Here is a 27,973-nt window from a genome sequence, read left to right as displayed (position 1 = left end):
ATCAGAATTATACTTAATTAAAGAAGATGTTAGTAAATAATATTAAATTAATCGGAATTTACTTCACGCAGATTTTAATGTTCCTTCTATTATTGGGTGATTAAAAGTTTAGAACGTCCCAACGTTTTTAAAAATTACTGTATAGAAACTTAAGCGTTAAATGCATAAAATGAATGGTAGAAATGTAAAACTAACTTTTCTCTTAAAGTTATTACATGTATTTAATAAAATATATTATCTAATCAACACTGTTTCCTGTTATTATCAACATATGCATTCTTTCAAAGTGCATAATTTTTCACCTTGTACTACTTGATATATCATAAGAAAAAACAAAAACGTATTAGCGACCAGTACTTAACAATTTAATTTTATTAATAAACAATGTACGTGATTGATTGGAATTTATATTACGATTTAGCTTATTCCGCCAATATTATGACATTTTCAGATAAAATTGACTTAAAAGTAACTTCTTAGGTTAACTTATCTTTTTTTTCTTCTTATTGATATAACCAATTCAGTTATTAATGGTTCCTTCAAAATTATTGCGATCTAAACATCATTAATTGTTATTAACAAAGCGTGAATTATTGAAGTATTATAATTAAGTTTGAAAGGGAAAGAGTAATCGAGAGTAGCTAGTTTCATTATAAATATTTATTCAAAAGAATAGTCTTTTTTCGAATGAACTTATTATCCTACTATTGATCGAACTTTAAAAATACGAAGTTTAAAAATACGAATAACGATTGGAACATAGTCATTCATCGACAGTGCAAAACCATGAATGGACGGAGACCATGTGAATTTTAGAATACACTACTCGTATAGTGACTATTACTATTTGGTGACGTATTAATTGTGTGTGTAATACCGAGGTTCAATTGTGTAGTATGAATTCAAATGTTTCATTAATATGATTCCTTATATACATACATACATATATATTTTACATAACACAATTTATTAGTAATGTAATAAAAATGTATTGTATCATTAGATGCGAGATTTAGTTTGTAGTATGAAAATAGAGGCTATGTGTATTTTTCGTTCGTCCTGTAGATAAAACTAACTAAAATTTCATAATATTGTAAATATTAGGAACTATATCTTGTTAGCTTATAAAATATTTATTATTTGTATGTATATCATAAATAACAACATTTTTGTATTTTACAAAAGGGGCTACGTTAGCAAATTGATGGTATATTCAAGGAATTGTATATTAAAATTTATTATAAAACGTTTCTAATAAACGAATGTTTAAAGGAAAACGAGTGACGAATAAACGATATACTTAAAATATTCGTGTGGAATAATAATTTTCGATAAACATCTAATATAGTATATAATAATATGTATATATATAATATATACATATGTATGTGTATTATTTTATGTATAGACATAATTTATCAATTTTATTCATTCTCGAAATCTTTAATCCCTATTTATAAATGAACATACGAATCTTCATAATGTTTCAAATAGTTAATGGCCGATATCGAAGTGACAATTGTTTTTTAAAGTTTCAATTGTACACTTGTTAATACTTTCGTACTATCTTGTTTAAAAATTTTCAGTTTTCGTTATCCTGCTTTTCCTATGTAACAAAACAAACTCAAAAGGTGTTTAGGTAAATTATTAAATCAGTATTTTAAACATAAAAACATAAAAAACATGCGCAGTTTCATACGAATAAGGTAGAACAATCTACTTTTTTAGGTTATCAATGATACTTTTTATTATATTTTGTGTTTCTGTGTTATTGTTCGATTTCTACTCAATTAATAATTGCTACACAAAAACAGTATATATTGTCAATTAGATATTAAGAACATCACAGGTATTATTGTATTTTAGTATTTATCTCTTTTATCTTAATAATGTATTTATTTATATACACCATTGTTATTATATGTATATTGTATTTGTTATATATACAACTGTTACTGAAAAATATGTATTTTGCAACAAATGATAAGATATATATGTTAGGAAAGGTTCGCATCAATCATTATGTATATCATCTGTAAGAGGAAAGTAACTATTAAGATTAACCTCTTAAATTGAGGATGGCTCTTGGTATTTTGCAGTTTGCCTACAGGAATTTAGTCAAGTGCCCATTAGTTTCCACTATGGCTACATCAGTGTCTGTTGATGAGCGTATGTTAAAAGGAATAAGAAAAATAATTCCAAATTTGAATAATACCAAATATAAAGGACAAGATGGTAGAATTGGAATATTTGGTGGTAGTGTTGAATATACTGGTGCCCCATATTATGCAGCAATGAGTGCACTTCGCACTGGATGTGACTTAGTGCACATATTTTGTGTGAAAGACGCGAGCATTCCTTTGAAATCATTCAGCCCAGAACCTATTGTTCACCCAGTTTTAGATCAATACGATGCAATTAAACAAATAAGGCCATGGCTTGATCGTTTACATGTAATTGTTATCGGACCAGGTCTTGGCAGAGATGATAAAATATTTAAAACAATTGTCGAATTAATTTCAATTTGTCGTGACATGAAAAAGCCACTAGTAATTGATGCAGATGGATTATTTCTAATTAGCCAAAAGCCTGATATTATAAAAGAGTATCCAGGTGTAATTCTTACTCCTAATGCAATGGAATTCAGTCGTCTTGTTAAAGGAATACTGGACAAAAATGTTCAACCTACTCCAATGATTAAAGCTAATGATGTTAAACATTTGGCAGATGCATTTGGCAAAAATGTAGTAATTTTGCACAAAGGAGCAAAGGATGTAATTGCAGATGGACATAAAGGTACAGAAGCTGTGTCATGTGGATTAGCAGGTTCTGGAAGAAGATGTGGAGGTCAAGGAGACTTACTATCTGGCGCGTTAGCTGTATTTTGGTGGTGGGCTATTTGCGCAGGAAGTAGTGAAAGTGCTTTGTCACCTCCAATAGCTGCAAGTTATGCTGCATCTAGATTAGTAAGAGAATGCAATGCATCTGCATATAAGATAAAGCAAAGGGGAATGCTAACATGTGATATATTGGAACAAATACAGCCAGTTTTTGCTAGAATTTTTGAAACTCATTGTAACAAGTGAGCTACTTAGCTAAAATGACTATAATTCTGATGTAAAATATTTTTGTATGAAACAAAATTGTTTTTTTCTTTAAAAGTTTTAAATATAAAATCTTTATGTATATGTTGTACATGATAATATGTACATGATAATATGTTGTAATTGATAATAATATTGATATTGATTATAGAACATCTTCATTCAATGGGAGAAGTCGAACACGAAGCACTGATTCCTGAATTATATCTATAATTCCTTAATTTTTCATTGTACATATAAATTTAGTATATTTTTGCATCATTAAATCATGAAGTGTATTAGAAAGGAAAATTATATAAATTCAGGAATGTAAAAATCACAATGAATTTATTATAACTAATGATAGATCTTTTTAATGTCATTAAATGCATTACAAAATAAATAAAACATTTTATAAGCTTTCATAGACTTAATTCTACTAATTGTTCTTCTTTTTTTAGTTATCTTCATATTTACAAATGGTGCATTTCAGTAATATTTTACTGTGAAGAAATTTTCATTTACAAGTTTATACAGAAAAATTATCGAATTTATGTTTACAAAATGAATCATTGATTTAATCTAGAAATTAATTAATTTAGAAATTAAAGAATGAAGTATAATAATAACTTGTTCAGTACTGAAAATTGTTTACATTATTTTAATGTTAACTAAATAAAAGGCGTGACTTAAAACAATTCACAATTAAGCTTTGTTCTGTACTTTGTTTATACGTAACTAAAAGTTATATGAAAACAAAAAGAATATTTCCTATTCGAGCATCAGTAATAACGATAATAATTAATGATCAATAATAGTTAAGTACTGTATTATTAAGTATCGTATTATTTAAAATAAAAAATACTTTTGTAAAAATAAGTGAATCATATCTTTAAGCATTTATATAAGTTTTCTATGGAATCGGAATTTCAGTAACAAGAATTTTCTTAAGTAGGTATATAGTTCTATAATGAAAAAATATATTACTGATGAGAAGTAAGAAATATCTCCTCCTTCGTTGCTTAAGTGTAATACTATACATTTAGATCAGTTAAAAAGATGTTAACATATGAAGTACGTCATACTATTATTAAATTATTTAGTTATACGTCATTAAGTTCAATGCATGTTTAAGAAGTCCATCGTATTCAATGAAAATTTAAATTCTACTTTATCTGTCTATTATACTATATGTCGTATTAATAATAAATGTTAAAGATAATCGTGTGTATTATCATATAAAAGTCATTGATTGCTAACTAAATAAAACATCTCCACGCTTCAAAGTACAATATATTCTAAGAATAGTTGTAGTGTATATTTCTTCATTAGCGCGTCCTAGAGTCCTATAAGTATCAAAGATATGAGGCTATTATTTATTGATAGTCCCATATATTGTTGTCTTTCATTTCTACGTTAAAATAATCTCGTCAGCGAGTACCACCGGGCTTGACGTTTAATAAATACTGTATAAAAACGAAAACAGATCATAGTATCTATATAACTTTTGGCATGAATATACCGAATACTGTCTGTCCACATCAGAAGATGTCTTTGCTAATCGCGTAGACGTTTTCGTGATGTTATTCAACGTAAATTCATCTAGATACTAAAATTATATTATTGTTTAAGAATAATGTCGGTGAACTACGAGTAAAACGTTAAGACAGAAGTATGATTTCCGCGTATCAAGAGTGTTGGTGGCATATCTTTAGTTAAAGCCTCCAGCCATGCCATGTAAAGTGGGGCTGAAACTGCTCCTTTTCTTGGCATTGGCAACGACCTGCAATTTAACGAGTTCATTTGTAAATAATTAATTGTTTGCTTGATTATTAATTTTGTAAGTCGTCTAGTAAAATGTGTACTTACATTACAACCAACGTGGATTGACTGGAATTCTCCAATAGTAATTCTCGCAGTCTGAGTTGCCGGTACGTCTTATCTTTCAAAGACTGAAGTTCAATTTCTGTTACACAACATTCTGCAACAAGATATTGAAATTATCATTTCAAGTAGCCTGATAATTATTGACGTTTGAAATGATTATACTGATATATTTCCTTCGTAATAAATAAATGATCTTTTTCAAATAGGATAAATATGTATATAATCTGGTAAAGTACCTGTGTTGTCAGGCTCGTTTTTTCGGAAGTCAGATATAAGTTTATCGAAGAAATCTAGCGTTTCTTGCTTTGGTTGAACGCTTATGTCGTCTACCATTTTCAGGCTGGTATATCTTATCCTGAATTTTGCCATTATCTCGGTCATTCTGTAAATTATTAATATACATGATCGATGATCACAGATTATTTCCAATTAAAGCTATTTTTAATTAAGGAATTCTTTTTATTGAAGATACGAACAAAAAATCAATTGTATTTAATCTATTCGATTATACGATTATTTATAAGTGTATAAAATCTAAATCGAATCATATTTTTTTTGGATATTTAACTTACTCCTTCTCTTGGGCCACTATATCTTGTTTATGATTGGCCAGAGCGAAAATTCGCATTTTACAATGCTCCCAATTCGAGCGTGTACTGATTATATACGGAAGAAGAATCGTCAAACCTGTTGAATAAAAATGTCTACCACTTAAAAATGAGTACACCTAATTGAAAAATTAAGTAAATATTTTAGAATAAGTAACGTGGTTCGTTGAAGATTTTTGTTAAAGGCATCGAATACAAAAGCGACACGTTTTTAATACGTTTTTGTTACTGCGAAATTATCAAAGGATTATTCTTCGAAAATTAATACTAATCTCATTCAGTTATCTGCTGGGATAAGTCAAAGATATTTGTTGATTAAATCATTTAGATGAAATAGAAAGACATTTATATCATATACATTAATTAAATATAGGTTAATTAAATACGACCAGATAGATATATCGATTAGTGATATTGATTGTAGACACGTGTAAACATTTTATGAATTACCTCCATCGTCGTACAACCACCACACGTCGATTGTACCATTCTTGTGTTTTCTTTGGAAAATCGCTAAGCGTTCAGGAACCGGTGTCATTGCGTGCCGTTTCTCCCTGTAGAGATAATTTAAAATATAAAATAACATTTTCTGATTCCGATACAATTACCAAAAATACAGATGCAACGCTTAACGTCTGTAGATGCTCATTGAAATTAATTTTCACCTACATTAATTTTTCTATCGCGTGTTTTCGTTTGTTCTTCAAATGGTCACGAGCACTTCCGTGAGTAGGCGAATCTCTAACAATTTGTGGAGCGTCTACCGGTACGAATTGCGTTCCTGAAACAAAATTATAATAAATTTATTATAATAAATTTCAAATGAAGAATTCCAGGTAGAGTTCGAACGCTGCTAAACATCATGATAAAAGTAGCTAAGGAAAAGGGAAAAATATCTTTCAACGAATCTAATCATAACCTGATCAATCAAACTCATAGATACCTATTGTTGGCACGCTTTGCACTCTTGGAATTTGACTGGACATTGACAAATTGCTATCCACGTGCATCAAAGTGCTTCCAGTCAAATCGTAGCTACTTTGCGCTAAAACACCATGTTCGTCATCTCCATTCGCGGTTGCAACTTCCGAACAATCTAAGCCCTCCGCGATTCGTAACATCGCTACCGCTAACTTCTGATCGAATGCGTTACTAGAAACGGTACAAAGTTTCGTTATATTCTCATTATCATGGATATCGTGATAAACGCCAATTGACTTACTGAAGAACATTGAAATATTCTTGCAGATCCTTGTGGTTACACGTTGACCAGTGTGTTTTGTAACCCATTAAAACAACGTTCGGTGCCAACTTGCCGACACCTGTTGCTTGCATCAAAGCTGATGCACCCCGTTCGAAGCTTAAATCCTCCACTACATGGTAGAACGACTTTATCCGTTGTTGATGTAACCATGCATAACCGTTTCTCAGTCTCATCGATCGTAAACGATACGATAAACGAGTCTGGAAAGAGACGAAAGTCGTTTTTGTTAATCTTGGGTGTTTGAAAATCCAAGTTAGATTGTCGATACGAGGGGATTTACGATACTAGTATGACAGTAGAAGATAAAAATATCATGAGAAAATAACTGGTTGAAAAAATGTGGTTACAGCGACTAATCGGAAACGCAGTATTTTAGGAATGTTTATAAAAGTTAAAGTGTCTAAATCCACTTATTTAAACTACGTACTGGGTGTATTTCACCGGAAATCAGTAGCGAATGGTTTTTCGTGATGAGATTTGCCAGATGCAGTAACGCTGGTCTGGCGCCAGGAGCTCCGCTCAGTGCCAAAATTTGTGGGGCATAATTTTTGACATGTTCGTCGATAGAATTCAATCTGCAACATTTAATTTGAACATACATTTGAGAATTATGTTACATCGCGAGGGAGTTGAAAATAGAAGGCACGACGTCAGATAAAATTGGTAAATAGCGCACTTTAAACGTGTCTATACGAAATGGTAACATCGCGTTTACATATTTCAATTTGACTAACTCAAGAACAATAATGGAATTATAACAATATTCTTACCGATAAACGATAGAAAGCGCAGTCTTGTAGGTTTGTGCTTGCGTACTGCTACCCCAATTCACGTCTGGTTTCCGATACACCACTATCAGATACAACGCGAAGATGATGACAAACGTGACCAGCGAAGTCACCCAATCAATGAGGAACATTATGGACACACATGTGATAAAACCGAACAAAGACAACCAGGTGTTGTAATACTGTAAAAAAGAAGCTTCACTGAATCTCCCTCCTTGGTTTGATCGCCACTGATTATTCAAGATGTACTCGTAAAATATCTTTTTACTATGGTTACTCACTCTGAATGTGGGTCGCCATCCAAGCGGCCGAATAAGCGCCGCGTGAAAGGTGCAAAAATTAATTAACGCGTACGATGCCAGGTAAAAGTTTGAGATTAGAGGCGCGACCACGTTCAAGTTTGCTGAAAATTGAGATAATTTGTATCATTTCGTTATTTTAATTTAAAAGCTAGAAGTCTAAAATATCGGGAGTTGCAAATTTGTTGATACCTATCAAGAGGAACAACGCTGCCACGAAGAACGTGAGCACGTAACCACGATAAGGTTCACCGTGTTTCCCGTAACTTTTGCTAAAGTAAATCAAACCGGGATAAATTCTGTCTTGTCCCAGCGCCTGTATCAATCGTGGTACCGATAGCAAGTTTGTCAACGCTGTAGAGAGGGTTGCCGCGAAACAGCCGGCGTAGATCAACGGACCCCATACCGACATAAGTTGCATCACCTAGGAGCAAAGAATGTAAAACCACACTGTAAATTTATTCGCTGGAAGTTTTTAGAAAATTAATAATCGGCTCACCCTGCGATCTATTTAAGAAATACGAACCTTAAAACTAAAGTCAGCCGAGTGATAAATTCGTGACTTAAATAGACAGACGATAGCAATTTTTCCAACTTTCATTTTAGTCGGACTTCGATCTAATTACTTTCTCCATATAGTTTTGATTTTAATAATCGATAGTGTTTTAATGCTAATGTGTTTTAAACAGTCTCACAGGAATTCCGTACCGAGTAACTGTTGTGTAATCCGTAAGTGCAGTTGACGTTCGGAATGCAGTTTACGATGGTATCATTTGCACTGACAATCCCACTGGCATCCCTTATGGCCGCTCCACCAGCGAAGAAGACAAAAGTGACATAACTGAGCATCGAGATTAGCAACGCGAGAAGTGTTCCGATCGGTATGCTGCTCGCTGGATCCTTCAAATCGCCGGAGATATTGGCACCAGCTTGAATTCCCGTTACAGATGGAAAGAAAATGGCGAACACGGAGAAGAACGTTTGGTTGCTGTTCTCGGAAAAACGATAATCCGGGCCCAGGTTGTTCATGAATACTTCAGCTGAGAATTTAAGAAACGATTCGTTTAGAGATAATAGTGTATAAATAGGTTTTTGTGCGATATACTCCTATAAAGTAATCGTGTCTGACGTACAGGAAAATCCAAGAAATCCATATGCTTCTTGCGTCGTATTCTTAGGTCCTATGATAGTACCAATCAGAAAATCGAAGATAGCTGCGACGATGATGGCTATAAGGAAGTTTTGAGCCTGAAAGAACTCGTTTTATCAAACATCTTAAAGAAAAAAAAAATATTTGGAAGTTACAAGCATTAAACTATTTATTATAGTAAAGCAACGAAGAGCGTAATACAGCAGAGCAAAACTTGCGGACTCGTACGACACACGAAAACGATTAATTTTTCTATCGCGACTGAAATACATAAAATAAATACCTTTGACTCCCATTCCATTCCAATCGCGCAAATCATGATCATAACGATCAATGCGATTATTCCAACGATTCGAACGTCGTTTACCCCATTGTCAATGATTTGCATGTTATGCTCTCGTAACAAATCGTTCAGGGAGTCGCAGAAACCAATGGTATTCATCGATGCCGAAACTGCATTTGCAAATGCAAAAACGATTCCTACCGAGGCTCCAAATTCCGCTCCCAGAGTCCGTGATATGATGAAATATATACCACCTATAGAAATTTCAACTTATACGTCATTGGACTTAACGATTTATTTAGAAATATAGTAATACGATTTTCTTTCGTTTCTATGGAAGTAAATGGGGGGGAAATGAAATTCGCGAGGAGGAAAGAAGTTTCTCCTGAGAGCTTTTACGCGCGAAGATCATCGAATTAAGATTTAAAGCGTGTTAAAAATTTCGACATTAATCGAAATATTAAAAATCTAGTTTCGTTAAACATATAGCTCGAAAATGATGGCTCGTATTAGAATTCTGCCAGTTTTAATAAGATCGGAACGGTATTGCGTAAAAGTGGATAAAACAAATATTAGAATAGAAAGAGATCTATCAGTGGGAAATTTCTCACAATGTACATATTTGCATTTTTATAGGCAAATCGTTGCAACTAGGATATTGCGCGGTTATTTTTCAAGGACGATTTTCCACTTCGTGGAAAAACCAATTGTCAATGTTCGACTCTGGCGAGGCGAATGTAACGACTACAAAGTACATGGCACCACTCCTTGGAAAAAGGAAAAAAGAGGACGAGAAAGAACGGGGGACCCGTAACACACCTCCCTTTACTTCCCCATTAGTACTAATTGCGCTCAGGCTAAGCGTTGTGATGACGCAGACAGCTGCCGATATTCCGATTATGATGATGCTCTGCAGTATGCCCGCCTGTGCTACTACCCATGACAGTCGCAGGAAAAGCATTACACCCCATATATTGAGCAGACATGGTATGAGGACACCCTGGATCCATCCTAGTTTTATTCCCGTGTGTCCTTGCTGGGTTACTCCGATTTGACCAGCCTCTATATTTGTGTCCTGAAATTTTCAAATTTATCTCTCTATTGCCTTCTGTTAAATCGGTGTATACGAGGTGTCATTCTTTTCTATAAAATTCTAATCGCACATAGTTTCATCGAGATTTCATATTCAACGAAGTTCAATGAATTTTTCCAAATATTAAATAATTAACCGATTAACTAATTTATAATTCGAATATTTTAGGACTTTCATGTTACTTCTCCCGAATTTAACATCTTTCACAGAAGCTTTAGTTAAACAGGGATTCTCGCGTAACAAGACTGAAAAATCGATTTTTTATTTTTGATAAATCGATGGTACGACACTTGGAAAATATGTTACTAAAATGTTGCAGTCGAATTCGAAGAATTACGAATAAATAAGCGCAGTTGACGTCTTGTTTACGCAAGTCGAATTTATATTGTTTCACTTTGGAGGAACAGTGTAAATTCGGCTTTAGTAACACAATAATATGCCCGCGATGTTTATGCAATGCAATATTGAGATGGATGGACAATGTGATAATTTGTACGTATGCGATCGTTGTTTATTTTTGAAGATTGCAACGTATGCGATAGTCTTCGCAAGAGCATTTGAAAATACAGAGACCGTTCTTGGTATTGTTTCGAGAGTTCAGAGAGTTCAGAGAGTTGAGAGTAGTTTTACATGGACCAAGAGGATACCAACAATTGCGTACAATTTGATATAACATTTAAAAGAGACAAATAAGACAAATTTCGTTAGTCTATGAATGTATCTGTGTGCCCGAAAAATGATAATCTCTTGATGATAATAATTTGCCGAGGAAAAATATATATAAATAATAATCGGATAAACGCATTATGTCGCGTTTCGTTATCAAACCTATTACAATGACCTTCGAGAACGGCGGAGATTTCAAAATTGATATCTTTTCTAATTTCTCTCGCAGCTGGTATTTACTGCTGTGTAAACTTAATATACCGTCTCCCTCGTGCCTCTCGTTACGAGTTCGATCGTCCTTGCCGAGGGAGGCAGCTCCTCCGGGTGTTATTTGACTCTACGACGAGACGAGTTGAGATTAGCTTTATCACTTCTAATGCACGCGTTATGCAACCTTTATTTCATTTCCTCGAAAACAGTACGTCAATCTAAAAATTTGGAGTATCTCGTAAAATATTTAGCAATTAACTCTGTTCGCGTTGAAAATTCCTTTATTCCGTTCGTTAGAGAGCACTCGACAGGAATTTTATCTTAAATGTACAATGGAAATGCAAATAAGGAACATGAGAAAATAGTTCGTCTGTTCGTGTCTTTTAAGGAACACGACGATTCTTTAAACCGATCGTGAGTCATGAATGAAAAATACTCGGTTTCTACGAAGAATTGCACGTATATGCATCGAATGAATGTTGTTACATTTGCATTTCTAATCCCTTCTCTGTCGCGCGTTTCATTCGCACATTCGCAAATGGGATACGTGACCTATATTCCTACACGCGTTGTTAACACTTGACCGACGTGTATAAATTTACGTATTTCCGATTATGTCGAAACACGGAGCCGACCATACTATTTCATCCCCTTTATTCACATTGCGTTAAAGCGTTTTCCGTTATAATATTTGAAGCAACCATCGTTAATAACTATGACGTGTATGCAATTTAATAATATAGCGTTTTACGTTACTTGGAAACAGACACGATGAAAATATATTATAAAGGATAATTATGGCGTAAAAGAGGAACGGAAAAATTGGCGAATCTGTCGCGAGATCAAATTTATAGAATTTTATGTTCGCGTTTAATGGTGACTCTGTTTTCTCGTTATAATACTTTGGAAACTGCAGATATTTTTGCCATAGAATTCTCGTGCGATCAATCAGATGCATTATCATCGAATGTATTCTATTATACGAACGAAAAATAATTAACGCGCGGGTACGAGAACCTCGACAATTACGAGATATTTTTCGATGCATTCGATGATATTAGAAACGAAGGGTAGTACGACGAATGTCTACAGGGTGTGGCAATCTTACCTTTATAAGATTTCCTTCGTGTAGGGTGCTCAGCGATGGCCTCTTAGCACGACGACTCAATCTACAAACAGAAACGTGCCTGTGAATTTCGGTAATGGTATCGGTGAGCCTATAGCGACTAATTAAGTTAGGATAAACTGTTGAACGATTTGACGAATGGACAATTAGGTAATGTTCGGCAGGAGAATTTTTCACGAAATTCATAACGGTATCTCTAAAATCATGGAATAATTAACAAGTTCTCCCGTGTATCATTAGCAGCGTGTAATATACCGTACGACGCGAAAAGTACTTTGATCTCTTGCGTTTTATTACAATACCAAATATATATGGATTTTTTTGTAGATTAATAGTTCAAACTGAGATGATTTATTTCCAGAAGTATAGCCATTGCTTTATCGCAAGCGTTTAAGATTTAATTTAATAAGAGTTACAAATTGTTACAAGACTGCCGTAGAAAGAAATTACAGAACATCTGAGATATCCACTACTCGGTGGTCGTATACTTTCTGTCAACTTTCAAAGACATTAAGGACAAATGCTACGCGAGAAAATCGATCTCAGGGAAAAAATTTGTCGCAACCGAGAGGAAAGCACGTAGGAGGCAAGTACGTAGTAAGTGATACTAAAATAGACATCGAGAGTTCTTGTTGAAAGCGTATTATTGTTTAATTTTTGGAGATGAAAATTTGACAGGAAGAACGACGTACTTTAATTTGTTACGGAAATAATCTGAATTATAGAATCTTTGTTCCAATGAGATTTTACTCCGTAGAAAATAACGGCGAGGCCTTTGAAAACTGTGAATTAAGTATGTCTAATGATTTTTATTAACTGTAAAAGAAACAATGGATGGATAACTAAGTAATATAGATAATGGATGGATAACTAAGTAATTTCATCGTGTCGTTAAAAAAAGGCAAATTATTTCCTCGTTTAGAGGAAACGGCCTTTTAAACAACGTTGCAAGAAATAACTAATTAGACAGAAGATACGTTGCTCCGACCGATATTGAGAAATTAACTGTTTCGTTTCGTCAACAAAGTATCGGAAAATCATTAATCTCTTAAACGTAAAACAGAAAAAATAAATAAACGTTATTGCGAAACATAGAAGTAGCTTTTCTCGCTGGGACAACAATAACGGTAAAATTACAATAAATTGTCGTCTGTCGGACAAAGAACGCTCGCGCCGTATCCTTTAATTTAAAGTCGATTCTAAACGCGTAGCGTTATTTTCAACGGGTCACTGTGCATCTTTTCAGAATTCTCGAGGATTTATTTTTATATTCGCTGTTATAATCCTTTTTCTCTGTTTCTTCGAATAAACGCATACAGGTATTATTTTTACAGTATAGCTTCGCACGCGCGCGCACACATACACGCACACACATACACATACCTATAATGATCTAATCGTGGCACCACGTCCCACAACCCGCTAACGTTTAGGGTCATTGGTGATCTCTTGTTATTTTGGCATCCACTGATCACCTCATCGTCCATAGTTTTAAGTACGAATCAACTGCGTCTCGTTGAATCTGCAATGATAAGGAAAAAGCGCTTTTAGTTTCAATTATAAGCCTTTATAACGAGATACTTGTATTACACAATAGACACAGATAAAGGTGAGAAAGATGTTTGACAAATTGACCGAGATCGTGATCATTTTACGTTACGTAATTTACGCCGTTGATGTACATTCTGTACAAATCTAATAAAAGATTTGTCAGATTGCTGGGACAATGCCAGTAGAATTGTAACCGAGTGCGTGTCGTTTGAGTGGCGAAAATATGGTCACCTGTGAAATCTAAAATATTTGGCAAACTGTCGTGATAAATGTGCCAAAAAGTGAGCGCGCGACGATAAGTTTATCATCATACCCGGAAATAGGAAATTAGTAAAATTGAAATGTTCCTGTAATATCGCGTAGCGCGCGCACTTAGCGAAAATCGACTTAATCGTTCGAAAGGAATTCGCGTTTCGTCGAATCACCAAATTTAACCCTTACCCGCTACCGTGAACATATCAATCGAGTTTTCAAGAAACGCGAAAAATCAAAAGAGTCTTTTATTCTACGGCGTAGACTCGCTACCTGCGAATTCATGTAATACGAATACCGTGAAAAATATTTTCTAATTAGCATCATTCTTCGAGAAAATCCTCGCATTATCGTACTTCCTGTTTAACATCCGACGAGTATCAACGCGAAAATTTGCTTGTTTATAGCTCCGTGAAAATCAACGTATCTACATTAAATGAGGGGCAATCGTTTCAATATTATATGCTACGGCCATTTTTATCTTTCTAAAGGAGGAAAATGTGAAAAGGTCGAAAAACAGCTCTCGGCGCGTTCCAAGCGTCGCCATCGATCAACCAGAAATTGCAAAAACGTATCAGTCAGAGTCGAAGAACTCGTGATTCACCGTTTTTCCTCATCATCCATTATTCAAATCTGCCAGCTGATTTTTCCCCTAAGATAATGAACGAGACGAAAAAAACAGAAACAGGACGGTGCGCGCATACTCGCTGGTTCCGCCGCCTGTTTACCCGCTCATCCTTGTAGCCTTCGCGTATTTTTGAAGATCGTCAAGTCAGAGAGGCAGAAAGTGGAGTCGCGTATGCGCGGAGGTCGACGGAAAAATAGATTTTCGAAGAAAGCCGCATCCGTTGCCTCCAAGTTCGAGCGAAAGCGTTCGAGCCCTCGCGAAATACTTCGCCTCTTCCGTTCGTCGTTGCGTCGTCGCGAGAAATTCTCTCGAAACTATTTGGCCATGATCCCGGAATTCGTAACGCCTCGCGAATGGCTAAACTCGAGTTTCATTCATCCTGACCCTACCGAGAATATTGACACTACGTTTTCAGAAAACTGTCCTGGGAACAGAAGGCTGGCGCCGATAAACGCCAGCACGCGTTTCCAAGTCCTGTTTAGACGAGGTGTCGTCGAATCGTTAAAATCTAATTTGATAATCTTTATAATAATTTATTGACGCGTACCGAGATGATTATAGATAGGGCAATGTTCCTCCACGTAGCTCCATCGGCAGTTTTAAAAATGATTTTCGATATAGAACCAAGGGAATGGAAGTCGATTATCACGTTCGAATGCAAGTTAGTTGCTTGAACTGAACGATCGAGGTAAATTCGGAAATAATCAACCGCCGTCAAACGACACGGCACTTGAGTTTTTTAAAAGTTAATGCTTAAAGAGCGTCGGTAATTAGTTCGGTTATTTGAAACGGTATGCAGCCTGTTGTATATATTGAAACGCAAGTGTCGCAGGCGAATAATTAAGCAACATTATCGCTACTTTTAACGCATATCTTTGCGCGTCATTTGCACATTTTTATTCATTACGATAGCGAACTCAAAATACGATGACGCATACGGTGAGTCATTTGAAATTACCATGGATAATTTCTGAATTGGACAATACTGCAAGAATTACTGTATATCGAGTGCTAGTTACTCGCCTTGATACGAGATATTTATCACGCAGCTTTCGTCTGAGAGAAATTTTTAAGAACGCCGTATTCTTAACGTCAAATTAATCTTCCATTTAAAAACATCTATTAATTTTGTTACTTCGCTTGGTTATAACTGCACGGTATCATATGGTTTCTGCATCTCCGTATATTCGGTAAGCGTCTTTTACATCTACCTTGAATCGCGCGATGCGTTGCGGTGCTATGCCAAAGCAAATAAATTTTCGACACATTTTTGCTGCCGGTTTCTAGCTTGGTATCTAGAATTTTGCCAAACAGCCCATGCCCATGACCGTGATCGTGAACGTAAACGTCAAATATGAATAGAGAAATAGAACATATTTCAAAATAAGGATAGTTCGTACGTATCTTTGGCCTGTTGCGTTAAATTTCATTTGAGTACCGTTGTTCCTTTATGTTCCATAAAATATATGTCCATACTACTCCAACGTAATTAAGGTTTAGTTCGATGTTTACGAAATGCAACGGATAATAGCGAATTATCGTCGAACCTAATCTTTCCAAGAGTATTATTCGATTGATCTTTCGACACACCGTTACGCTATTGTTTTTGTGCTTTACAAAATTCTTTCGATCGACAAGTCGACGTTGCTTATCGTTTCAACTTTTCAATTTTGCTTCTCTTTGTACTGCAAATGGAACATGGAAACGATCTGTATCGTTGAGTCGTAATTCACTTTCTTTGTACAATCGTTCCTTCGTCCATCTTCTGTGCCATAAATATTATAATTATTACAAGTTCGATGAAACGATAGCATCGATCGATCGATTCAAATTCATTCGCAGCAGTCGAACTGAATAATCGAATAAAATCAGTAAGCGTGAACGAAAATAACGTAACGTTAAATGATGTTGACCGAAGAGACTTTATCATCCCTTTCTATGATGTTTTCACAATCCTTATCAAAACAATGGAATGCTGAGCTCGAGTGTCTAAAAAGGAATGCGATCTAATCAATCAGAATAATAGTGCAATGATTAGGATTTTTAATAAGCGTGTCATTTATAGAAAATTTCTAACGGATGATATCGATGCGATAAATTCGAACTTGGAAGAAACAAGCTTTCTTATCCACCAATCTAATTATTTGATTGGCTGCTTAATGAATTTTGAAAAAGAACGAAAAAGAGAAAAGCTACTGTGAGAGATCGGCGACGTAACATCGATAATCGATCATCGATATGATCGATCGTACGTGAAAATAATATTGCGAAAACGGTGCAAGGTCTTCTCGAGGAAATCGTAATTTACCATATCGTTTTGTCTCGCAAACTGTTGGTGATTACTAGCACCACAGATAAAAATAGCGTTGTACTGTTCAAAAGCATTATTTAACAAGTCAGAAATTCAAGGCAAACTTCGGCTGTATCAACCATATCATCTACAGCTTGCTGTGTATTTCTACGTAAAAATGCTGCGAAGTTTCCCATTGAAGGATACCTAAACTTCATCTATCCGTGTTATTATTTTCGTCGATATCCTAATCTATCCAAATTTTGAAGTTTGAAATTTACGTATGTATTATGTATGAAGACGTTTGTTTCGATGAATACAAATGCTGGAGTTTCTTGGTTTCCGAATGTCGAGCATCAAGTTGAATAAAAATAAGCAAGTCAGAAACAAAACCGATCAGAAATTTGGCTGATTCTGGTAGACGGAGCTGATAGAAAATCATGGTATTCTCAAAATTTGTCTGATCTTCTTCGAATTTCATCGGAATATAAATACAGAGAGAAGAATTTAAAGTATAAAAGAAATCGAAGAGAACGTGGAAACGATAATAATATAAACAATAGCGGTAATAATATTCGAGGAAGAGATATAATTAGGGTAACAGAAAGACACGAGCAATTGGAATTAAAATTTGAAGAAGCTGGCGTTAAAATGTGGGTTAGAATTCACGGATACCGTGGCAAGGAAAAAGTTCGTGAGATTTCTTATTCGAAAGCATAACTCTGCGTTTAGCAACACGCAGATAACAGTTTACGCTAAAAAATTCTTGATTACGTTACGTTCTCTATGTATGTACGACCTTGTATACATTGTATACAGACACGCCGGAGGGTTTATAGTGGACTCAACTAGTTTCGAGTCTTGGTTTAAGTGCGTACGCCTGCAACTCAACTTCAAAGTTGTGTTTTCGCGTACGAAACGTCGTGAAATAAGAATTAACACTGTAACATGGACTTATTTTTCTTCGGTAAATCGTTCTATTTTCGTTTCTGCCATAATTTTCGTTCGACTTCGGTATCGCTGTTCGCGTGGGCGTATAAGGATTCTGTTCGAACTAACCCCGTGTAAATTCGGATGAACTAGTATATTTATTTTAGCAGCGTTGCTCATTTTAATTGAAATTCGTAATTTCATTGTTATTGATAGAATATTAATTATAAATTGCTATTATCGATTTCATAGAATGATAATTAGAATATAAAATAAGTAGAATTACGATTTGATAATGAAGAATTGTATTCCAACGAACCTGACGATCGTTTTCGCTATGACATTTCAAATGAAATCAAATATAAAATAATAATGATAACAATTGAAATAATTTCTTACGTTTCACGTGTGATATACAGCGATTTTAAAAATATTCGCGACAAACAGAGGCAAGACTTTCATTTAGATAGAACATATTCACGTTGTTACAGTGTACAGTTATTGAGAATCAAACCGAGTATATAAATGGCTCAAATTAGCATCACAAAGTTACCTTGTCCCACAGTAAGAACATCCAATGTGTAAACCTCTTCGTTGTGAAAGTAATCAAAAATTACATTTTACGCAATGTGTAACATTGTTTGGTCGTAACGAGAGATAAGTTAGGCTGAGTTAATAAATCACTCGACATAAAAAAGATTTCAATATCTATTAGGAATCGTAAACTAACTTGTAAAATGGCATTAACCCAAATATGATAGGTGAATTTCTTTGTTACGTTTTTCAAAATAATGGAACTTTTTCCTACTCGGGATTAAGACTAAACGTATTCACTGGATTTTTCTCTTACGCTCGATTATTCTTTTATTTACATTACACTTTACGATCCTAAAAAGATATTACGCGTGTTTCGATTAATTATAAAAGTCTAATTACGTAGCGATTCCTTTTTCAAATGTAAACCTAGAGATACGCTCTCGGACGAACAACGCCATTTTACTTATCGATAAATTACGTTAAACTGTCGCAATAGAAAATCACCATACACCTGTCCACGTACCCACGACAGATTTGCACGTGTATAAGGAACGAACGAAGAACAAGGCGTATCTTTTACATACTTTCCACCCAATTTTCACCCTGTTGCGAGGCACTATATCTCAAATATTTTAATAATGTTAGATCTACGATGGATTATGTCAAAATTACAAAAAACTGCAATATCCCCTTCACTTGGCGATGTTCTATCAAGCCGAAATTCGCGAGAGAGAAAAAGACGAAGCGTTCCAGTGTTCAAACTACCACCATTTCTCCATGCACTATGAAAAGATTGAACGTACACGTTGCAAACGATTTACGAGAGGAACAAAAGAGCACAGCACACTCGTCGATCTATCCGATCATGCAAAAGCACAGTGCACGAGATCTGTGGCAGAAACGCGTGGAAAAGGAAGAAAAAGGAGAGCAGAACGAGAGAAAAAAAAGAGAGAAATGGTATCCTTTCGAAAAGGGATCGCAAAACGGAATTGTCACTCACGGGATGCCGAGGCTGGCAATCGAAACGGGAGCCTGGGAACACGATCGACCGATTCACGGATCGCACGCGATCCACTCGGCGGCGGTCAGACCGATCAGCGGAGATCCAACGCGAGCCACTGAACACACCGTGCAACACTCGAATCCCTCGAGCCGGCCGACACTAAGGAAGGAAGCATGCGTCGTGCTTCCCTTTCCCCATAAAACTCTTTCAAACACACACGTGCACACCTACTTAAATACACACGCGGTGGTATGCGCGCGCGCGTATATCACCGCCTCCACAACGCTGTGTAACACACGTCATACGCGTGTCCACACGCCGGGGCTTCGGCTTCGCAAACGCGCGAAAGAATAACGCGCCCTCGGAAAGAAGAAGGAGAAACTTGGTTTATTGGCAAACGAGTCAAAGACCCGATACCTCGAAATCGATTCTGTATCAATTAGTAACGTTGTGTCGGCGTCGCCGAACTTCCCTAGGATCTCGAGATGAAGACAGGAAGGACGAGGCTCGTGTCACATCCGATCAAGGATAAAGCTAAAGGGGGTGGAAGTGGAGAGTCGGGATTCGATTTACCGCGTAGAGGGGTCTTTTTTCCCTGGCAGCTTAGGGTTGTTTGGGCATTGCGGAGTGATTGACATTTTTCGAGGGTGCTACTGAAGTACTTCTTCGTGAGCCGAATGTCTTCGTTGAACCGAGCCTTTCACCCCGCGCCTTCTTTCTAGGGTTGTTCCTGATATACGGTACAATCGTAAGGTCGGATTTATTAAGGTCAGAGAAAGATCGTCAGTTCTTATATTTGAAGTTCGTTTCAGGACACAGGAGACCAGTTATCGGTAGGGTGCGGATTTTTATGCGTTTAAGGGTAATTAGAAGACGCGAGAAGATACAAAATTCACGTAGTATACAGAGATATAAAGAAAACATTCGAGGACAAGTACCTGTTTCAAGATTTAATTGGCGAAATAAATCTTTAGACAGACTTCCAATTGTTTATAGACAGGACGCGAAAGTTCGATAAACGCGTTGTTGTTGGCGCGTTGTTTAAAATACGTGGGTCGTTTCGCGATACGTGCTTCGAATGTAAGTCAGATACGCGATGAAAGTAATATCGTTTGCGAAATTTATGGGGCTTCGTTTTCAAATATCGTAGGATGTTATTTGAAAGTAAAAACGACATTTAAAACTTTCGAGGTTATCGCGTGTTGGCATTGATAGTGGCATAACTTAAAACAGAGTAAACGTTTTAAACATTTTCGAATAAACCTTTCGTAATTTACATCTATTAGTTTTCTACGTGTACCGTGAATGATAATTCGAGGTGCGGATGATGGGAAGGATAACGTATCTAAAACGCGTATCTTTCGTCCCCTGTTCGTCTTGAACAATATTTTGATACAAAGCGGTAGGACAGAGAATTTATTTGTCGAATAAAGCTGTTTACCCATAAAACACCTGGTTCTACTTTCAATCGATAAATTGCTAGACATCCTAGACGAAGGATGAAGCACTGTGAACGCAAATTGTGACGTTGCGCCTTAACAGGAGACACACCCACGCTTCTAAGCCGACCTTGAAGCGATACGTTATCGAACCATAGTAGAAACGCGAACGTAATAGAATCATTTACCATGGAAGAAGATCGATCGTTGATTATCTTTCCACGAGTTTTTTTAGTTTATCCTGGCACCCAGTTTCCCTGGTTTAGATTACTAAATTGTTCGAGCTACTTGACCGGAAACCGTTGTTTGGGCAACGCATCCTGCCTCGCTGAGGCTAATCTCGCGAATTTCGGGAGCGTTAAACATCTACCAAAACTAGACTTATCGCAATATGCTTTGCGATATGGCCGACCGATGATAGCGATGCAATTCGTTTTCATTCGATAACGCTTTATTTTGTTTTCTTATGCTAATCGTTCGATAGCGTCGATTTACTTCCTTCCATGATAATACATAGTTACGTGTGTCGCGCTTTGTTACAGTTTATTCCAATGTATCTTTATAAATGAAAGAACTTTTTATTAAACAGTCGGTGTGAAATGTAATTCTGTATATCTCGTGCCTCTTTAAATTTCAGGTCACGATAGATTCTCTCTGCGAAATTTTTAGGAATGTCAAACGATCCTTGACAAAATTGCCCTCCGGGAGAATGAATTTTTAGGAGGCAATGTCTAAAGTATAGAAGCTAGCGTTTAATATTTTACGACCGTTTAACTGTTTCGAATGTAGCCATAACGTTGTTACTCTTGCGTTACTCTTCGAATCAATTACGAAACGTCTCGGTTTTCTTCGAAACTGATAGACGGAAAGTCTGTCAAAACCAACCAATCGTGTACTGTTCGATCAATATTTTTCTTAATAAGCTGTTTTCCGATCTTTGATTCTACCTAACGACCAGTTTTATATAACTCTTTTATTGCTTTTATTCTCCAACGATGGGAATCCCAAGTTATTGTCTTAGGAAATTCATCGACTAATAAAACGCAAATTGATTGCCTGACGCGGAATTTGCCAAGTCCTCGACGATCATCATCTTTCCCGTGCTCTGTTATTCTTATATAAAAGAAACGAATAAAGAATCGAATAATTTTTTTACTATAAATGTCGTAATCTTGCAGCGATGGTTGCTAATAGAATTAAAGAATTCTTTTTGGAAATTGCATGCGCGTCGATCTTACGACGTGACGGTAAAATAATCAAAATTAACACATCGACCACTTAGCTGATTAAGTTTCCGTCTTCTTCCGATTTTTAGTTGCACAGCCTGTCGGCCCTTGAAATTGCAGATATTTATCATCTACGTTTATGATACTCGTGTTACAAAGCTTTCGCTTCTAAAGGAATTAAGTTCGAATCGATTAAAATCAACGATAAGAAATCAACGGTCTATCGATCGTTGTAATTGAAAATAGAATTCTATTTCAACGATCGTTGCGTTTCACCACGATCTTCGCCTCTTGCGAGTATCACACAGTTGCTTCAGAGGATACGATTAACTTCGTACGGAGTTAGAATGCCACTAATTGGCATATTTTTCATACTTTTGGCCACGTTCCCTTCTTCCTGAAAACGTAACGTACCGTCATAAAGGACGTTTTAGCTACAGAGATCAAGTAAAATTCGTGCGGGCATCGATATAAACGCGTTCGCACGATACGTTTCAAGTACGTACAGCCGTACGACTAACACGATGGAAGATGGACGAGAACGTTAGAGCGTGGCTCGAAGCAGAAAGAAAATAACCGAATATTTCCGGTCAGAACCGATTTCTGCACAAAGATGCGCATGCCAGTAACTTTTTTTTTTATTAGCAAAGCGATTCGCATATACTAGCCGTGACTTCATCACTTAAGTCGTTAACAACGATATTTATGACGTCCATTCCTTGGCTCGCTTAAAACTATTGCCAGAAATGAGAATAAATTGCAAGAATGCTAGACCATTGCTCGAGGTAATTAAACATTGCCGCGTATGAAGAATTATTCGCGCGACGACAAAAGCGAGGGTAGAATCGTGGTAAAGCAAAACACTTGTTGAGATGAAATTTTACTCGGCGCAGCGATTTATTGAACTTTTGCCGACCCTTTGTCATCCGAGCTAATGCGGTTATACAAACGTACGCGATTCGTTTCGATAAACATAGACGTTTACGATCTTTTTTAAAAGAACGGAGTAACTGCATTAAAAAATTACAGACAGAGAGACGAACAGACGACCATGGAAAGGTGGCTGTGAGGAACGTCATGGTTCATGACAGGTCACTGCCATTTTTCTATAAAATAATGTAAAAATAATGTTATTACGAGAAATTTTAGTCCGCCATTCGCAATATCGTTCTTTGAATAAATCTTTCTTCCGCGATTATTTAATTCGTACGTCATAAATGAGATAGGGCAGATTATCCTGAATTGATAAAGAGGTTATCGTTGTTAAATGGGAGAAACGATAAGAGCATCAGGTCTACGAAAGACAGTCTAAGCCTTTTTAGTAAACAATCGAGATTTATAGTCTATCGTCTGTACACGAAAGTGACAAGTGTTGCGTTTGGTCGCTAATTTATTCCGTCGTTCATTCATAAATTTTGTTTAATAACATTCGTGTGCCGTCACTATAGTTCAACGGATTTGAATATTTACAAATTGCTACTTGCGCGTTACTACGTGCTGCGTTTGAGTTTAATTAGCCGAGTGCAATGTTCTGCTTCAAGCGGAGAACCGTGAATGATAGGGAAATCCGATGAAATCTTCATGCCATAAATGATACGATAATTCAAACTATTTCGTCTTTATCTCTTTGCTTATCATTTCATACATCTATCGAAAAGAACTTTGCACTTAGAAAATTAACAAAATGTCATTTCCAAGCAACATCCGCTCACACAGAAATTAAGTGGAAAATTCACCTGAAACGAACACCAATTTGTTGATAATCACCGTCGATTCAATCGCTGCCAAATTGCGAACCGTAAATTATCGTACTTGTCAATGGGTAGACTCGTTTCAAACGTCGTAGAGTTCAATCGTCGCTACGCGCGTCACCAATTAAAAACCAGTTGTCTGATTCCATCGGTCGCTACGAATACATTTACCGGACAACGAGAGATGTCGTAAGTTAGAACGGTCGATTGTTTTACCGGTTAAAACTGATACGTACTAGTCCATTATCGTTTGAAAGTCAAAAGTATTGTCCTCGATCACATTCGACGATAATTGTTCTTTTTTTTTTTTTATACAAGTTCTTCGGTCAACTCCTCTTTGTCTTTGTCATACGATCCTCATTAATCCTTTATGTTTGTTTCTCACGAGTTGACGATACGTATCTTTGGTGGCGTGTCTCCGGTCGGTTGCGATCTCGCTCGTTAAACTTATTCATCGTTGCAATTACACGTAATTAATCCGTGGTAACGCAATTCAGAGTATAATTATTTAAGGCTAACATCGCGCATGCAAGTTACCGCCCAGGCCGATGGATTCGTTCGGTAACTATTACGTTACTTACAACCAACAGGTTTGATCGTGGGTTGTGTAATGGAAAATTATTTGATCATTGCACTGTTTACTTGGAAACATGAACGGCAATTAGGTTACAGCGTAAGATCTCACGCCTCCTTTTCGTGTGAGATAATAATTACTGGCTGGTTATGCGGTAAATAAAGCGAAAGAGTATGTATATCGTATGACTAAAGAGGCTAACATTATGCGAGTCGACGTCAATATCGGAGATTCCGCGTTACACACGACATTTTTATGCAACGATCGAACGAAAGGAATATCCACGATCGACTGTTCCTTTTGGATAAACGAGAATCGTCGTTTCCATCTAACGATTCGTTATCCTTTAAATCGATGTTAATAAATCCACAGCGTCGTTTCTTTCTGCTTCCTCGTACAAGTTATTTGATAAAGTAACTCTGACATAATAATAACAGTGTGCAAAAATAACCGCGTCGATTACGAGTGCCATTCTCGTTCTCGTGTCATCGGTTAATCTGGTCAAAGTTTTGTTCGATGACGCGATTTAATCGAGATTAAATTTCCTAGAAACCTCCAACCCTGCCATATAATGGAGATCATGAGCACACGTTTGTAGACAAGCCAGAAATACTGGTTCGATCAGGCCGAGTGGTAATATCCGGAAAATGTTAAGCGCGAGGAGGGTAGGTACCGCGAAGGCCGGATATGCGGAAGTTTGACGCGTTGCCAGTAACGCGAAATTGTCCGCTGGAGGAATCCTTACGATTTGCGAGCGCTCATTAAAATTAGCTGCACCGGAAATGGGAAGTCCACTGGTTGCGTTGTTTGTCACCGAGTAGGTTCGCCGATGATTCATAATGCACGCGAGGTCACTATGCCAAAAATTTGCCTCTGGCGCTCGCGTTTCAGGAAACGATAGATAGATAGATAGATGTCCGTTTCCCTTCGACGCGCTCCGTATTTGCTTCGGTTCTTCGGATTCGAGGTGTTCGAGGTGGGGCTTTTCGTTGAAGCTGACACACTTTCGGAAATCCTTCGAATAGAGTTTTTTTTTTGGTAATTCTATCAGACGAACGGTAATTAACGAATATATAGAAACAGATACACGCATACATAAAGCATGGCGCTGGGAATTTTTTACGATGTCAGAGAATGTTAATAAGACAAAGTTGAAATTCGTATTTCGATGGAACAACTTTTCGACTAATCCAATCTTTTACATATTTATATAGGAAAATATCGAAGTATATCGAGATCGTTAACCACTTTCGTAAATGGAATTCACGAATGTAAATGCGAGTCTATAAATTTAATTAACGACAATTTTAGTATTTATGGTCATAAAAGGCCAACGAAGGTCCTAGTTGATGGGAAAGCAGTTGTATCGGTTCAATAGCCGAGAAAACGGTTCTGATCTCATTCTTCGTTTCGCATACGTTTCGCGATTAGCATTTTTTTCTTCGCTGTGTCCTTCTTATATTTTAAATGGTAGCTAGAGTTTCTTTTATCACTTTTTCTTTGCCTCTTCTAACGATCTTGCATAGTTACAGTCATTGAATCGGTCGGAATGCGAAGGTTCGATTCGAAGGCAAAGACCTGTTCGCGTAGAAAAAACAAACTGAACAAAAGAGATGGTTCACCTAAACGCTTCAACTGGTTGCCGGCTAACATTTGTTCAACGTCGAAGAAGAATTAATCGCTTGGATGGAAGAACTCGTTGTGGATATGTATTCCAGATTAATTAATAATAATCAGACGAGCAATTTCTGTCGCAAATATTTTCGTTCGGTGGGATGCATTTGACGGGCGATTGCAACGGGGACAAGCTTGCGGATAAATGTTTAAGCCTCTTCAACTTTATGCTTGGTTACGCGTTTAAAGTTTCTATGTACACATGGCCAAGCGCTATGCTCGTTTTATGCGTTTTCGAGGGGATTCTAAATAAAGCAGAAGGAATTTGGTATAGCGAGTTTAGGTTGTTCTTTCATAAAAGACGGACACGCGGCGTTCGTCGTGTTTACCAGCGCACGTTTTGATCCGCTTGAAAGTATTACTGCATCACAGTCAGGCATTTGTCATATCCGGGAAAAACCTCTCGATGGAAAATTTTCCCGTGCAAACGGCAATAATTTTTATAATATCTCGTTACGCCTCAATTTCGTAAACGCGTGCATCTAGTCGCTGTACATACGTACTAATTTCATAGGCGAATATATTCGTGAACAAAGAATGATCATTTTTTTTCTAATGCTAATCCTGGTTAGGTGAACGCACGCGTTTTTAAATATGACCTTTAAATCAATCGGTCGAATCGAAAGAAAGTTACAAAATATATACGTTATATAAGTGTGTATAATTCCAAACTGGGCAGGACAAAGTAGACGGAAGGAGGTCACCCTACGTGTGAAAATAAATCGAGAACGTAGAATAACATATTTCGCAAGACGCTTTGTTTCCGAGAAAGAAAATTTGGAAATGTATCATACGCGTATACTGGACTTAACTAAACCTGCCTTCAACCTGCATTTTCTTGAACACGAAGCCTTAAACGTAAAATTACGTTGTTCTATATTTTCGATTCGGAATTTGTTATTTGACCGGACCTTTTATATAGAACGAACATACGTACATGTGTGTGTATGTGTGCGCGCGCGTGTTTACTAGAAGGTAGCAAAATTTCTTTTGAAAATTTCAGAAGAGTAACGTTAAAGCCAGAAAACGCATGTGTGAATCGACAGGCTCGAATTTATAAAACGATGATTTATAACGATAAAAAAGCAGCTGTTGCAAATTAAGAAGAATTATTTGCCCGTACGTGTGACAATACGATCGATTTAACAAATCGGTTTCGCAAATAGATGAGATAATGACACGCATTTTAAGCGTCTGAACATGCGTTTAAATTAAACTCAATTTGGAACTGGCAGAAACCTACTCGATCTAGAACTGATTCGAGTTTCATCTGGAACTTGATGCTCCGTAATGAAACCGTATTTAACCGCGTCGTGGATGCCAGTAAAATATAAAACACGGTTTCTCGCTTCAGCTTGACACATTTTATACGATAAAACTGTTTCAACGATATTGTTAGAAAGTTTCATAGATTCGAGTTTTCGTATTACGATAGCTTAAATTCGTATCGCAACGAGCGTTGCATCGACAGAGTCCTCGGCCACGTTTATAAATAATGTTTAGCGTAGCGTTCGCTTGAGAAACGGTTCGATATTAAATCTCACCTGTCGGGACTGGCTTCGGAATTAGTCGAAACTGGCCCATATTGGCAACCATAGTTCTCGAGAAACGATCACTTTGAGGAAAACTAAAGAAAACTGAGTTACAACGCGACGTCCCGT

The 27,973-nt window shown here is 36.4% G+C and overlaps 2 protein-coding genes across 9 annotated transcripts; one reads left to right on the top strand and one right to left on the bottom strand.

Annotated features, from left to right (window-relative positions):
* Positions 1-1,479: 1,479 nt before the first annotated feature.
* On the top strand, positions 1,480-3,506 carry LOC126922385 (ATP-dependent (S)-NAD(P)H-hydrate dehydratase). 3 transcript variants are annotated; one of them, XM_050734940.1, is made up of 2 exons: positions 1,480-1,639; positions 2,100-3,506. In XM_050734940.1, exon 2 carries the CDS (start codon positions 2,142-2,144, stop codon positions 3,084-3,086), a length of 945 nt encoding a protein of 314 aa, XP_050590897.1. In that variant the 5' UTR covers positions 1,480-1,639; positions 2,100-2,141; the 3' UTR covers positions 3,087-3,506. The 3 variants fall into 3 exon arrangements, with proteins under 3 accessions (XP_050590897.1, XP_050590898.1, XP_050590896.1); XM_050734941.1 differs by lacking the exon at positions 1,480-1,639 and adding an exon at positions 1,658-1,849; XM_050734939.1 differs by lacking the exon at positions 1,480-1,639 and adding an exon at positions 1,856-2,006.
* Positions 3,415-27,973, bottom strand: LOC126922359 (bumetanide-sensitive sodium-(potassium)-chloride cotransporter). 6 transcript variants are annotated; one of them, XM_050734871.1, is made up of 20 exons: positions 24,301-24,620; positions 24,050-24,219; positions 13,841-13,979; positions 12,440-12,500; positions 10,182-10,437; positions 9,363-9,616; positions 9,063-9,177; positions 8,638-8,969; positions 8,122-8,353; positions 7,912-8,033; positions 7,613-7,812; positions 7,270-7,417; positions 6,801-7,042; positions 6,522-6,730; positions 6,248-6,359; positions 6,029-6,132; positions 5,543-5,657; positions 5,207-5,352; positions 4,953-5,064; positions 3,415-4,866 (listed from the first exon to the last, which is right to left on the bottom strand). In XM_050734871.1, exons 3-20 carry the CDS (start codon positions 13,942-13,944, stop codon positions 4,731-4,733), a joined length of 3,000 nt encoding a protein of 999 aa, XP_050590828.1. In that variant the 5' UTR covers positions 13,945-13,979; positions 24,050-24,219; positions 24,301-24,620; the 3' UTR covers positions 3,415-4,730. The 6 variants fall into 6 exon arrangements, with proteins under 6 accessions (XP_050590828.1, XP_050590831.1, XP_050590830.1 ...); XM_050734874.1 differs by lacking the exons at positions 24,050-24,219; positions 24,301-24,620 and adding an exon at positions 27,857-27,973; XM_050734873.1 differs by lacking the exon at positions 24,050-24,219.

This window comes from Bombus affinis, chromosome 12 (assembly GCF_024516045.1).
Source record: "Bombus affinis isolate iyBomAffi1 chromosome 12, iyBomAffi1.2, whole genome shotgun sequence".
Classification (NCBI taxonomy): domain Eukaryota; kingdom Metazoa; phylum Arthropoda; class Insecta; order Hymenoptera; family Apidae; genus Bombus; species Bombus affinis.
The sequence above is the reverse complement of the archived record's forward strand: the minus strand, read 5'-3'. Positions and strand labels throughout refer to the sequence as shown.